This window comes from Tachysurus fulvidraco, chromosome 2 (genome assembly GCF_022655615.1).
Source record: "Tachysurus fulvidraco isolate hzauxx_2018 chromosome 2, HZAU_PFXX_2.0, whole genome shotgun sequence".
Lineage (NCBI taxonomy): Eukaryota > Metazoa > Chordata > Actinopteri > Siluriformes > Bagridae > Tachysurus > Tachysurus fulvidraco.
The window spans coordinates 23,895,135-23,910,589 of record NC_062519.1 but is presented as its reverse complement, the minus strand read 5'-3'; the positions used below and the strand labels follow the sequence as shown (position 1 = coordinate 23,910,589).

The 15,455-nt window shown below is 38.2% G+C and overlaps 2 protein-coding genes across 2 annotated transcripts; both read right to left on the bottom strand.

Moving 5' to 3' along the window:
* Positions 1 to 257: 257 nt before the first annotated feature.
* LOC113657708 (G-protein coupled receptor 54) lies at positions 258 to 7,557 on the bottom strand. Its single transcript, XM_027169651.2, has 5 exons — positions 6,542 to 7,557; positions 5,091 to 5,215; positions 1,433 to 1,568; positions 1,024 to 1,262; positions 258 to 730 (listed from the first exon to the last, which is right to left on the bottom strand). Exons 1-5 carry the CDS (start codon positions 6,756 to 6,758, stop codon positions 383 to 385), a joined length of 1,065 nt encoding a protein of 354 aa, XP_027025452.1. The 5' UTR covers positions 6,759 to 7,557; the 3' UTR covers positions 258 to 382.
* A 1,397-nt stretch (positions 7,558 to 8,954) lies between these two features.
* On the bottom strand, positions 8,955 to 15,170 carry r3hdm4 (R3H domain containing 4). Its single transcript, XM_027169621.2, has 8 exons — positions 14,988 to 15,170; positions 12,581 to 12,735; positions 12,268 to 12,386; positions 12,078 to 12,192; positions 11,786 to 11,871; positions 11,605 to 11,690; positions 11,394 to 11,449; positions 8,955 to 11,167 (listed from the first exon to the last, which is right to left on the bottom strand). Exons 1-8 carry the CDS (start codon positions 15,026 to 15,028, stop codon positions 11,064 to 11,066), a joined length of 762 nt encoding a protein of 253 aa, XP_027025422.1. The 5' UTR covers positions 15,029 to 15,170; the 3' UTR covers positions 8,955 to 11,063.
* Between the last annotated feature and the right edge of the window lie 285 nt (positions 15,171 to 15,455).

The following is a 15,455-nucleotide window of genomic DNA, read 5'->3' as shown; positions in this document are numbered from 1 at the left end:
CACACACACACACACACACACACACACACACACACACACACACACACACACACACATTGACATTGACATTGACATACACGCACACACATACACACACATACATACACACACATATACACACACACACATAGACACAAACACACACACACACACACACACACAAACATTGACATACACATACAAGCACACACATACACACACATATACACACACACATACACGCACACACATACACACACACATACATACACACACACACACATAGACATACACACACACACACACACAAACACATAAACACACACAAACACACACACATACAGTATACACACAAACACATACACACACATACACACACACACACACACACAGATACTCTACTCTATGACACGTAGTGCATCTCAGTGTTCCCGTTTACATTTGGCTGCTGGGTCACAGTTACACGCTGTTTGAAACAGCAGTGACAAGTCTTCTTGAATGCCTTGCGGAAGTTGGCACCCATAAAGGCGTAGACTATGGGATTAATGCACGAGTTGCTGTAGGACATGCAGTGTGCCCATATCTTCACTTTGTACGTGTAGTAGTCCTGACGGAAGTGTGGGCTAAATGCCTGTGCCAGGATGAACAGCTGGATGGGACCCCAGCACACAATAAACAGCTGTACAATCACCAGCACCATACGGGATACTTTTGCTCTTACAGCCGCGCTGCGCTCCGTCTGAATCTGGAGCTGAGAAGTCAGAAAAGAATTATTCCATATTCGACATGCTTTTAAAACCCTGATGTATAAAAATTGTGCTCATAGGTCAAAGATTAATCTAGTCTTACAAGTCTTACAACAGCAATATATAATGAGGTCTGTCTAATCAAGCGAACATGTGCATAAATGTATAGAAATGCATCATTTCTTTAAAATACAATGCTATCTACTTGGATTCCTTCTATATAAATATCTATATAATTCCTAAGCAGTGTGTTTAAAAACTGTAAGGCAGCAATCCTATTAATACATGTTGATTTTACCTGATAATTATTGTCAACAGGCTCCACAGCTGGCCGGCCCATCTGGTACAACATGACCAGATAACACACACAGATGGTCACCAGTGGGAGCAGATACACCGCCAGGAAGTTGTACAGGATGAAAGCTTTCTTGTGAGTTGTTGTGGGGAAAATCTCAGTGCAGAATACCTGAGGACCAAACCATTCCCCAGCTAACGTCCTAGTGTACAGTGGCACTGGCAGGGACACCAAGAAAGATCCTGATCAAGACAAAAACAAGGCAAAATGCACATGGTGTTTATTTACAGTAGTGAAGTATTTAGTACTTTAAAAAAAACAACTCAACTCTGGAACATTCAATAATTACATTGGATTTAATCGTTAGGGTTCAGGAAGTGGAATAGTCCTGAGTGAGGAGAAAACTACAGACCTATCCAGATTCCCAGGTTCACCACAGTGGCAACTCTCGGCGTGCGACACTGCAGTGAGCGCAGCGGATACACAGTGACATACCAACGATCCACACTCATCACTGTCAGTGTTACACATGTGGCCTGTGCAGATACCTGTCACAGATATACACAGTGTTAGAGACCCGCGGCTATTAGTTACTGGTACTGTATTAGTTACTGGTACTGTATTAGTTACTGGTGCTGTATTAGTTACTGGTACTGTATTAGTTACTGGTACTGTATTAGTTACTGGTGCTGTATTAGTTACTGGTACTGTATTAGTTACTGGTGCTGTATTAGTTACCGGTACTGTATTAATTACTGGTGCTGTATTAATTACTGGTGCTGTATTAGTTACTGGTGCTGTAATAGTTACTGGTACTGTATTAGTTACTGGTGCTGAATTAGTTACTGGTGCTGTATTAGTTACTGGTACTGTAATAGTTACTGGTACTATATTAGTTACTGGTGCTGTATTAGTTACTGGTGCTGTATTAGTTACTGGTGCTGTAATAGTTACTGGTGCTGTATTAGTTACTGGTGCTGTATTAGTTACTGGTGCTGTATTAGTTACTGGTACTGTATTAGTTACTGGTACTGTATTATTAGTTACTGGTGCTGTATTAGTTACTGGTACTGTATTATTAGTTACTGGTGCTGTATTAGTTACTGGTGCTGTATTATTAGTTACTGGTACTGTATTATTAGTTACTGGTGCTGTATTAGTTACTGGTACTGTATTATTAGTTACTGGTGCTGTGTTAGTTACTGGTACTGTATTAGTTACTGGTGCTGTGTTAGTTACTGGTACTGTATTATTAGTTACTGGTGCTGTGTTAGTTACTGGTACTGTATTAGTTACTGGTGCTGTATTATTAGTTACTGGTGCTGTGTTAGTTACTGGTACTGTATTAGTTACTGGTGCTGTATTATTAGTTACTGGTGCTGTGTTAGTTACTGGTACTGTATTATTAGTTACTGGTGCTGTATTAGTTACTGGTGCTGTATTAGTTACTGGTACTGTGTTAGTTACTGGTGCTGTATTAGTTACTGGTGCTGTATTAGTTACTGGTGCTGTATTAGTTACTGGTACTGTATTAGTTACTGGTGCTGTATTAGTCACTGGTGCTGTATTAGTTACTGGTGCAGTATTAGTTCCTGGTGCTGTATTGGTTACTGGTACTGTATTAGTTACTGGTGCTGTATTAGTTACTGGTGCTGTATTAGTTACTGGTGCTGTATTAGTTACTGGTACTGTATTAATTACTGGTGCTGTATTAATTACTGGTGCTGTATTAGTTACTGGTGCTGTAATAGTTACTGGTACTGTATTAGTTACTGGTGCTGAATTAGTTACTGGTGCTGTATTAGTTACTGGTACTGTAATAGTTACTGGTACTATATTAGTTACTGGTGCTGTATTAGTTACTGGTGCTGTAATAGTTACTGGTGCTGTATTAGTTACTGGTGCTGTATTAGTTACTGGTGCTGTATTAGTCACTGGTGCTGTATTAGTCACTGGTACTGTATTAGTCACTGGTACTGTATTATTAATTACTGGTGCTGTATTAGTTACTGGTACTGTATTATTAGTTACTGGTGCTGTATTAGTTACTGGTGCTGTATTATTAGTTACTGGTACTGTATTATTAGTTACTGGTGCTGTATTAGTTACTGGTACTGTATTATTAGTTACTGGTGCTGTGTTAGTTACTGGTACTGTATTAGTTACTGGTGCTGTGTTAGTTACTGGTACTGTATTATTAGTTACTGGTGCTGTGTTAGTTACTGGTACTGTATTAGTTACTGGTGCTGTATTATTAGTTACTGGTGCTGTGTTAGTTACTGGTACTGTATTAGTTACTGGTGCTGTATTATTAGTTACTGGTGCTGTGTTAGTTACTGGTACTGTATTATTAGTTACTGGTGCTGTATTAGTTACTGGTGCTGTATTAGTTACTGGTACTGTGTTAGTTACTGGTGCTGTATTAGTTACTGGTGCTGTATTAGTTACTGGTGCTGTATTAGTTACTGGTACTGTATTAGTTACTGGTGCTGTATTAGTCACTGGTGCTGTATTAGTTACTGGTGCAGTATTAGTTCCTGGTGCTGTATTGGTTACTGGTACTGTATTAGTTACTGGTGCTGTATTAGTTACTGGTGCTGTATTAGTTACTAGTACTAGTACTGTATTAGTTACCGGTGCTGTACAAGTTAATTACTGCTCAGACTTTAACTCAGGGTTAATAATGAACCCATGTACACGTGTGACATCACAATACAGGTTTAACATGATAAATGCACTGCTAGCTCTGATTCAGTGCAGGGATTAAAAAGCGATTCTAGCCACTAAATTACATGTGGGAACCCTTCCTCTGCTCAGGGCTTAAAACTGGGTTTAAACAACAACAAACACAGAAAAATTAAACTGGGCTTTAGTGCAGTGTGAAAAACCACATTTGTTATCCTTCAAGCTCTTTTTTTTGTGGGTCAAACTTCCTCTCTCTCTCTCTCTCTCTCTCTCTCTCTCTCTCTCTCTCTCTCTCTCTTTTACACACACAAACACTCACACAAATGCTTGTTCACTCGCTCGTTCACACACGCGCACACACACTCACTCTATCTTTCTCTCTCTTACACACACACACACACACACACACACACACACACACACACTCACACAAATGCTTGCTCGCTCGCTCATTCACACACACTCTCTATCTTTCTCTCTCTTACACACACACACACAAACACACACAAACACTCACACAAAAGCATGCAAACAAAAAAACCCAAAAAAAAATCATCAGACCAGGTCATCATTTTCAAATGCTCCATGGTCCAGTTCTGATGCCCACTCACATGCCTATTGCCTTGGACACACATGACTCTGTCACTAGTTCACTGTTTGTTCTTCCTTGGAGCCTTTTTGATAGTTAATAACTACTGCGTACCAGAAACACCTCACAAGACCTGCTGTTTTGGAAATGTTCTGACCAAGTCGTCTAACATTTGGAGTCGTCTAACCCTTGTCACAGTTGCTCAGCTCCTTACACACTCTTGACAGTTGCCAATAAAACAAGATAATCACTGTTATTCACTTCACCTGTCTGTGGAACGCTCGTCAACGTACAGTATATATGTACACTGTATAATAAAACCATAATAATAAGTAGACATTTAACAAGTTTGCACAGATGTTCCTTCGCACAGATGTTCCTTCAGTATCACAAGTAACAGAAATTGCCAAAATGTGAACCTTGCAGTGAAAAATTAAGCATGTAAAAACAGGCGCAGCTTAAAACATCATGGAAAACCTGATTTCTAATAATGTGCCTTATTCTTTGGATTTCTCTCTTGTTTCAAATAATCAGCAATACACATTAGCATTTTAGAACAAACACAAATTGCAACAAAAATGCAGTTTAAATGTTTAAATATTAAAAACACTCACTGGCCACTTTATAAGGAACACCTGTAGAATGTGTGTATTCATCATTTCAAATTTGTTTGCAGTAGCATATGACCCGAGCCATTCTTTGTTTGAAAGAACAAATTATTTCAACTAAAGAACCATGTTGGATATTTAGGAAAGGTACCACAGCTAATTAGGAATGCGTCAGGACAGAGACTGACCTGTTGAATGTAGCTGACAAATTTACACATGAAATTTCCAAAGATCCAGCTTGGTAATGGATAAAGCACAGCAGTAAAAGGCACGCAGCAAACCAGAAAGGTGATATCCGTCATCGCCAGGTTAGCTGTAGACGAAATACATTTACAACTGTATATTATTTAGGCTTAGGTTTAGATTACACGCACAAGGAACAGCACTACAGCAACTACATTGCATTGAACGTCAGTGAACAGCCTAAAAATGAAGCATGGCAAACTTCCTGGTGTACTGGAGTCATGTCCAAATAACTTGAAACCATTTAACATTTAAACCATATAAACCAGTATCCTGAACTTTTTTCAGCTTTTTACTTTTTTTTTTTTTTAAATTTCCTTAACTTTCTAAAATAGGCTGCGTGATGTACAGAGTAGACCATGTATATGTTTTGTACATTTCAAGAACAGATTTATTTTATTCAAAAATTGCACGTCCTCAGATATTATTATACATGGACCATATTAACATGTACTTTTGTTTATTTGAAAATTAGAAAGTCAAATTTAACTTGATATGCACTTTAAAGGATCTGGATTTAAAGCATGTGTGTGTGTGTGTGTGTGTGTGTGTGTGTGTGTGTGTGTGTGTGTGTTTGAATTGTTTGTCCTGTAGGATTTTTTTTTTTTCAGATTGTTATTGGAAAGTTCCTGAAAAAAAAAGAAAAGTATTTCAGCTATTCATCAACATTTTCATGCATACAGTACCTTCCTATGGGAAATTTCTGTAGATTTCTGTAGGTTATATATTTAGATTTAGACCTGAATAGGAACATAAATAGATCCCATAAATAAATCCTATAGAAGTGGTCCAACAGGATATTTATATCTGTCTAATACAATTTCTACAGGAATCTTAGAGAAATTATTCCAAAATATGACGGAAATTCATTTTAGGATCCAGTAGAAGTTTAGGATTTTCTGAAACTGATAAGAATTTGTTATACATGTTAAAATAATAGAAAGAAAGAAAGAAAGAAAGAAAGAAAGAAAGAAGGGGACAAAAGAAAGAAAGAAAGAAAGAAAGAAAGAAAGAAAGAAAGAAAGAAAGAAAGAAAGAAAGAAAGAAGGGGACAAAAGAAAGAAAGAAAGAAAGAAAGAAAGAAAGAAAGAAAGAAAGAAAGAAAGAAAAATAAAAATGAAGGAAGGAAAGAAAGAAAAATGAAGGAAGGAAGGGGACAAAAGAAAGAAAGAAAGAAAAAAAGAAAGAAAGAAAGAAGGGTACGAAAGAAAGAAAGAAGGGTACGAAAGAAAGAAAGAAAGAAAGAAAGAAAGAAAGAAAGAAAGAAAGAAAGAAAGAAAGAAAGAAAGAAAGAGGGAAGGATGCGAAAGAAAGAAAGAAAGAAAGAAAGAAAGAAAAGAAACTAACATAACTAACTAACTAACTAGCTAACTAGCTAACTAACTAACTAACTCACCTATATATATGTTTGTCGCTGTCCACATTTTCCTGTGTTTACAGATCACGTGCAGAACCAGTGCGTTACCCAACAGTCCCAGCAGCATGATGATGATGAAGACCAGCGGCACGAGCCAGGCGTCCACCAGGTGAGGAACCGCGGGCTCGAGCGCATCTTCCTCACAAACACTCGGAGCTAAACAAGACTCGTTACTAGAGTTCACCGAACCGTCCATTGTAGATTTGTACTGTGAGGAAAGTGCTGTACCAACTGCTACAGAGCTGTAATCACCGCCATGTCACCTGGCGCTTGTGTCTCTGTGGCGCGAGCGCGGATCTGAGGATGCCAAACGAACCGTTTTGATGATTCGAATCTTTGAGTTTGATTCTGATTCATTCATTTCGGCACTTCAGCTTTGTCTTGATAAGTTGAGCATTAGAAATAAGCACAATACATTGATTTATTATGTTATATTGATTTAGTATGAACTACACTGATACTCACTAGAAACTCCATTTGCTGTCAAAACAGCCTGAATACTTTTTCAATATTTCATCAGATCTTTTGAGATTCTTGTCCATGTTGACATGATTGTGTCCTGCAATTCCTGCAGATTTTTCTCAGGTGTACCTTCATGGTGTGAATCTCCTGATCTACTACATCCCAATAGATGTAGATCCCTTGACTGCTGAGATCACTGAACTCATTGTCATGTTTGTGAAACCAGTATGAGATGACTTTTGCTTTGTGACATGGTGCGTTATCATGCTGGAAGGGATGCACACACACACACACACACGCACATCGACTGTATGGACTGCACAGACCCACACCATATACACACTCTACCAATATACATCCATCAAACTGTTTACATGCTGTTTTACACAGTTTCTGCTCCTTGCACATGCATCAAATCTCATGTAACTGCTCCTATAATACTAATGTGTTCATTTCAGTATTTCTGCACACGCAATATTGTTGAACATACAGTATTTACACTGTGCTGTTTCTGTTTATTGTCTTTTGTGTATTGTCTTGTATTTTTTGTTTGCACTGTCTTTGTCTTTTTGTCTCTCGTCCTGCACTGTTTGCACCAGGTTGCACAGATGCACTTTATGTAGCTAGGACTAACTTTCTTAAGTCCTTATCTCTGTCTTTGTTTTATGTAGCACCATGATCCTGGAGAAACGTTGTCTCATGTCACTCTGTACTGCAACAGCTATATATGGTTGAAATGACAATAAAAGCTACTTGACTTGACTTGTACAGAAACAATCATCAAGAAAACCTTCCCAGCACAATTACACTATTGGACTGCTGACACAAGGCATGTTGTGTCCATGGATTCATGTCCAAATTACACAATTACATTTACGGCATTTGGCAGACGCTCCTATCCAGAGCGACAGGGCTTTTAAGTCTCGATGAATACATTGACACTGGTTCACTAGGTTACAGACTTACGATACCATCAACCTGAAACTCTGTACAAGTTTTTTTTTTTTTTAAATATAACAAGTATTTCAGAAAGATGAAGGTCTTCACCCGTGGTTTGAAGACCGTCAGTGACTAACTCGGATGTTCTGACATCTAGGGGAAGTTTATTAAACCAACTCTGTGCCAGAACAGAAAAGAGCCTTGCTGTACGCCAACCTCTTACCCTGAGAGATGGTGGGATTCTAACTCCATCATCTGTGTGCCTCAAATTCTGACCTTATCAGCAAAAATCAAGATTCATCAGACCAGGCTTAGTTTTAGTGGGTCTGTGCTTACTGCAGCATCATAATTCTGTTCTTGTCTGAGAGAAGGGGAAACTGGTGCAGTCTATACATGCTGAGATGCTTTTCTGCTCACCACAGATGTAAACACTGATTATATGAGTTACTGAATCCTTTATATCAGCTTAAATCTGTCCATTTTCTTTTGACATCTCTCTTTAAGGTGTTTCCACCCACAGAACTCACTCAATGTCTTGTTTTTTTTGCACCATTCTGCATAAACTCTAGACTGATTTTGGTGAAATTCCCAGGACTTCAGCTGCGTCTGAACCGATCGGTTCATCTAGATGTGAATGCTAACTCAAACACTTGACCGGTTTCTGCCGGATTTCATGCTTTGCACTGCTGAAACACAATTTACTGCATGGATGATTCCTAATAAATTGATCTATGAGTAAATGATCCTACAGGATGAATTTCACACATTTTAAATTACAACCATGGAAAGAGTTTTTTAAAATTAGGCTAAGACTATAATGCAGTGTCAAGGCTTCACACCTTATACCGGTCCAAGTCATGCAAAAGTATACATTTTTTCTTCTAAAATAAAATTTGAGGTCTTTATCCAGCAAGTAACTTCATATAATAAACAGACTCAGCTACTACATGGCTACCGTGAGTGTTTATAATAAAGACATCATATTTAAGACTGTTTTGACTGAGATTTTATTCAAATGTAGGTACAGACAGTCATTCATGGCTTGCACCCATCACACAATGGTCGTATAAATAGGAAATAGTTTTTGACACTTTTGACATTCGCTTACTTGTCGCACGACTAAAGAAGCACGCTTGAGCATCCTATGGTTTATAGTGAATGTGCTAACTACATCAACATACAGTGGTGTCCAAATGTCTGAGAGAAATTATATTACTAACATCAGCTTGAGTGAAAAGTAGAATCTCGAAAATATTTACATTAATATCTTAGTATTCGGTTTGTTCTATTTTTTACTTTGATCGTACGGTACAATGAAGCGAATGTGGACTCCGCAAGTCGTCTTAAATCCTTGCGATCCATTTAAGATCAAACGGACTGGAATGTCGTCCGAACGCGTGCTTCTATAGTGGGGTTAAAAAAAAATCTGACCTTTTGTACGAAGCGACGATCGATATCGCAAACTTGTTCCGTTCAAATAGCGACCTAGAAATCGTGCAGAATCTTGACTATTAAATATTCAAGATATTGAGTGATTCCTTTCTTTGTTTTCAAATATTTCACAATTCTGAATCCTTCGGATCCTCCTGATTATTTCCTAATTTAAATAGAGGAAGAAAAAAAATGAATCCTGGTTTTCAATACGGTCTCAGACTTTTAGACCTCGCATTTATACAATATATTAGATTTGTATAGAATAAAAAAAAATAAAAAAATGAACAAGTGTAGATATTCTACAAAAGGCCCCTAAGCCTAGCATGTACATCTAAAGACACATATGGAAAAGTTGGCTTCGTATTAATGATGTTCAAATGTGTACAGAAATCCACATACGTGAGGTTCGGGTGCCTGAGAAAAACAAGCATCCATACACAAGTACAATTTGGTTTGCAACACTGATCCCCCCTCCAGATTCTTTGTATTCACAATGTAAACCACAACCACGTTCGCTCTATGAAAGTATAATGATGAAAAAAAAAAAACATTGAAAAACTGGCAAAGTGTAAGGCATAGTCATAAGTGCAAGTTGGTTTGGCTTTTGACAATTTCACGACGTCACATGCCTTGGAGGCTTCCTTACCTTTAACTAGAACTTCACTGGTGTCTGTATGATCCATACCAAGTGAGGAACCTACATTCGATTGTTTTTTTTTTAAAATCATTTCTGTAAACTGTTGTGTGAAGTCATGCAGGATTCTTAAATGATTATAATAACTACAATCAAAGAATAATGTAAAAAAAAAAAAGGTACATACGGCAAAGGTTCGGGTTACGGAGGTTTCTAACGTGAATGTGAGCGTACATCTAAGATTAAGATGGGGTTATTAAAGCATTATACATGGCAGTTATTCATCAGTTTGCTTTGTATGGACAGTGAGTAAGGAAATAAAACTGCAAGTACTACAGTACACGTCATTACAACATTCTTTTTTTTTGTCCGACATTTCACCGACTCCGAATGGATTCTCTACGACGTCTACATTTAAAGCCTCGGCCGCTCACGCCGTTACGTCCCGAAAAGTTAAAACTCTCTAAATGAATTACATCACGGTTAGCTTGAACAATTCCCTCCACCTGAAAAAGCGTAAGCTAGGAGAAACGCTACGGTAAAGTTTGCTTACGCTAAAGTCTATCGGTCTATGTGTCACTGTTGCAGAAAGAGATACTTAAATATGCTATCGGCGAGGCATTAACTAACACTCTTTTTTTTTCTAATCATGCAAGATTTACACAGGATTTCCTAGCCAGAATGTACAAAACATTGCTACCAAATAGTGCCTTTAAAAAAGCATCAGGAAAATCGGAACCAATTCATTTCGTCATGTGTTCTTTTGTAGTAAGTGTCTATCGTTCGAATTTACTGGTAGCACCTATATAAAAGCCCTTTGGACAAAACGGTACGTCGTCCAGGACAACGTTCTGAATTTAGACTGTATTGATGTGCTTTCAAGTTCTAGTATTTAAAGTTCAAGTAAACTAGTGCCTGAGTCTATTAAAGAACATGGTGGCACTCTAAAACACACCGGACGGTTTATTTAAAGCTGCTTGTACGAGTCGTACTGGCCGGTTTAGGTGGCAGTGAGGGGATGGTTTCGTCCTCTCAGCTCCTCTGCTCCAGATAAGCCGAGAGCAATGGTGAAGGAGGGAGGAACTCCTCTTGCTTGTTCACGACCTTTGTCTGTCGTGATCCGTTACAGTCAGTGCCTGTGAAATAAGACAAGTCGGTATGTTATCGTTACTCTAATAAACCATGCCATCCAAGGCAGATGTGCCACTGGATCTTTTGTGGTAAAGTCTGGTAAACATGATCTTAGCAAAACTCAGTGTTATGAAAAGACTTAGAGCTTCAAAGTTCCAGGATTTACGTTTCTGAGATTCTCAGTTTATAGTAGACTAGCCGAAGAAATACACAAATGTTTGATGGACTTACTGGCTGAGGCAAGGTCCATGTATTGGCAAATAGCATGAAGCAACAGTCTCTCAAAACTAGTGAGAACAAACATGTTTTGAATTAAAAACACTGAATTGACGTAATTGAATCAATTCAATTCAACGCAATATAATTTTTTCCCCTCCATAAAATGCAATAAACTGTTACTGAGCACTAACACTAATGTTTGGAAAAAAAAAAACAAAGATACCTGTTGCTAAGTTCGGCGACATATATAGATTGTGGGTGAGCTTCAAAAAAGGACAGCAGGTCACTCTCCAGAATCTCCAACGTCGTCTTTAATGGGACAGATTAAAGGGTGTGAATAATAGGAGTACGGGGAACAGGATATTGTTTTTATGTGTACAGTAATATGTGTAATTTAGTCTGACCTTTGGAACGTGTTTGCGTTTCAATGTTGCACGCAACTTCCGATCAATTCTTTTGAAGCATTCCTGAGCGCTGAAGGCCAGGTTCACTGATGGGGGGGAAAGAAAATTGCTGACTACCACAATAAATAGTTAAAGGCCCTTACATATAGGGCCTTGCTTCAGGTTCTGGCAATGGCTTAAATGGCACAATCGTTAACTGCTGAGCTAACGCTAAGCCTCGACATAGAGGTTTTTGTTTGCAATTTGTGTCCATTTATTCATGTGAATAGGTGAGGAGTGAGTGAAGCCTCACACTCTCTCTGGTCTTTTGGGGCCTTGCTAGAGTTATTCTGTTTTGTCTCTTCATCCAGCAGGGCCAACATTTTCTCCTGTTCTTCTCCTGTGCGGTTCATGAAGTCACTCCAGTACTGAGAGAGATGGGGAAAGGCTATTTTAAAGACACTATAACATTTCAATTGAATCAGTGGAACAGACTGTTGTACCTCCACGTAATTCCCATTGGTGCACGCTTCAGTGAAAATGGACGGCGAGGCCGTCTCGTGTGCTTCCGTCTCATCTTTGGAACACTCGTCCCGCTCCAGGAGATTATGCAGGTAGCGAGCTATTCATAACATTTATAATATAGGATAGAACATTTTTAATAGCTTTAATAGGACACGGCGCAGCTCATAGTTTAATGGTCCGGGACATTTCAGGATAAGTAAATAAACTGCCTGTGTTGTTATAAAGCCAGTGCTTGCACTACTGCAAAGATTCAACAAACTAAATTTGATTTTAGATTACAATAGCACTTACTGTTCTCCTGTCTTCTCAAACTTTTTTTCCCCTTGGCTTTGGGCGTAAGGTCAGAGTTCCGTATGGCTTGGCTTATAAAGAACTGCTTCCTTTTGCCTGGAGACACACGTTTGGCAGGAGAGCTGGGCAGTGAGGAGCAGCGCTCTTCAATCAGGCTAAGAAGTATAGAAAAACCCCAGACCCCACATCAGTCTAGTTATTAAGAGAAGCTTAAAAGTAGTAAGACTTGTTTATTTGTTTGTTATTTGTAATGTCATATCAGCAGCAATGGCTATATTCATGGCAGCATCAACATTATATTATAATAATAATAATAATAATAATAATAATAATAATAATAATAATAACTGATTACAATACCATTTTCATACATCTACAGTTAAAACCATACATATATAGCAATAATGATAACGTTAAAGAAACAACAAACACCATTTTTTCTACATTATCTACCTATTAATATCGGCCTTGTCTTCTGCCACAGAAAAGTGGCTTGTTGCTATGCAACACAGAAACTCTACGGTTATCTAGAATGAAAAAGATTTGGTTTTGTTTTGGAAAACAGATCATATACAAGGACAACTGAGATTAGGTTCTCTGAACACTGACACTGTGATTACTTACAAAATGAAACATAGGGATGATGTTTATACCTCAGAAAAAGTAGTATACAGGCTAGTCTTTGCACTCTTCTTTAACACAACGATGGACTGGTATTTTGCAGGAATATAAATATCAATAAATAAAATATGAAATGAATCTCCTTACAGCTTAAAGCTTCAGAGAATCAGCAATCAGGCTTGATTTCATTTCTCCTTAGGAGGAACTTCACATTCTGGGTAGAATGCAGTCAACATGGGACTGCATTATATCCTCCAACATCTGGACAAGCCAGGGACTTAAAAAGGATCCTGTTTATGGACTTCATCTCAGCCTTCAACACCATCATCCCAGGTACTCTCCTGAATAAACTGACACAGCTCTCTGTACCCACCTCCATCGGTCAGTGGATCACCAGCTTCCTGACAGACAGGCAGCAGTGAGTGAGGCTGTGAACTCACATCCAACACCAACACTATCAGCACTGGAGCTCCTCAGGGCTACATTCTCTCCCCACTGCTTTTCTCTCCCTACACAAATGACTGCACATCTAAACACCCCTCTGTCAAGCTCCTGAATTTTGCAGATGACACTACAGTCGTCGGTCTCATCTAGGACGGAGACAAGTCTGCATACAGATAAGGGGTTGAGCAGCTGGCTGTCTGATGCAGTCACAACAACCTGGAGATGAACATGCTCCAAACTGTGGAGACGATAGAAGACTTTAGAAGAAACCCACCTGCTCTCAGTGGCCTTATTTGCCATAGAGACCCATTATAAATTTTAAAGGTTTATAACTCAGCAAGCTTTCCCGCTTTCTACACCAAACTCGGCCAGCTTCTTTAGGGTGATACTCTGGACAAAGTTTTAAATATGTGTACCGACTGACCTTTCGGTTTACCCGCAGCCCTGCCCCAAATATACGCAAAGTGAAAACAATTACCACAATATGGACATGTGACATATCAAAACACTCAGCACAATGAGGGGAATTTTGTAAAGGGTACTCGGGTGACATCACATGCTCCTATTCAAGTATTGGCACCCTACTATGTACTATGTAAATATGTAAATCCTTAATAAAGTGGATTCTGGATCTGATTCTGAGTAGTCCATGTATTTAGATTTAAGGTGTAGAGGTGTAAGGTGTTGCTTATTACCACAGCCATGGTTATAAGGGTGTATTTATAGCTCTGGGTAACTAGGGCTCAGACTACACACTGAGTTATAATTTTAGCAGATGTTTGGCTTTAAAACAATCATGTAATCGCTAAGATAAATAAGTTTATCTTCAAGGTTAGATGAGAAAACCTAAAGCTAGTCAAACACTCAGTAGTAAACAAGCTGGAGATGAGGAAACGCCTTGATCTGTTGTTTTTCCATAGATCTTACATCTAATGTTCAATTTAACCAACAGATTCTTTTTTTTATATGAAATAAATTGCCTGGCTTTCAATCCTCCAACCCATACACATATATTAAGAATAAATAATCTATTAAAAATACAAAAATTAAACATATCCAATCGTATGCTAGCTCATTAGCATAGCAGCCTTCTAAATGTAAAGGTGTTTTATAAAGCACACAAATGACAGCAGTAAACCTTCTTTGCTTTTCCTTCCTTTTAATACACTTTAACTTAAGCAGCAAACACACCTATAATATATAATATACATTTACATAATTTAATAATCTATATACGAAGCTTATTGGTAGAGAAGCTAACGGCTGCTAGGTTAGCTATGTAGCTAACTAAAGACAACGACGAGTAGTAATAACAAAAACAAAAACAAAGCCGGTTACTCACATTATATCGTGTTCTTCATTGTTACTGTTAAGTACAACCATCTCGAGCGACACAATAGATTGAAATAAAAATTTAAGTAAATGTTAAATTGAGCCTTATGGTCAAAAGCCGCCTTGAAGGCTAACTAGCTGATCAAAACAGACCAACGGGTTGCCAGATATAGCAAAATGCGAGCAACTCTGACAGAACAACAGCGTGAGATGTAAACTATTCTACTTACTGACCTACTCCACCTATTTTGTTCAAGCATATTGATTGTGTACAGTCAGATAATTAAACTAATTTCTATATATATGATTTGTGTCAATTATTAATTATGTTTCTCGTCTAAATCATTTCCTGCTATGACACCTGGTCCTTTTATCCCAGTTTACTGATCACTTAATCAAATTGGTCCATAAGTGTTTGGGTATGTCAGCTTTTTGTTGTGTTATTGTCTTAAACGCAACTTATCTATAAATGCTGCAT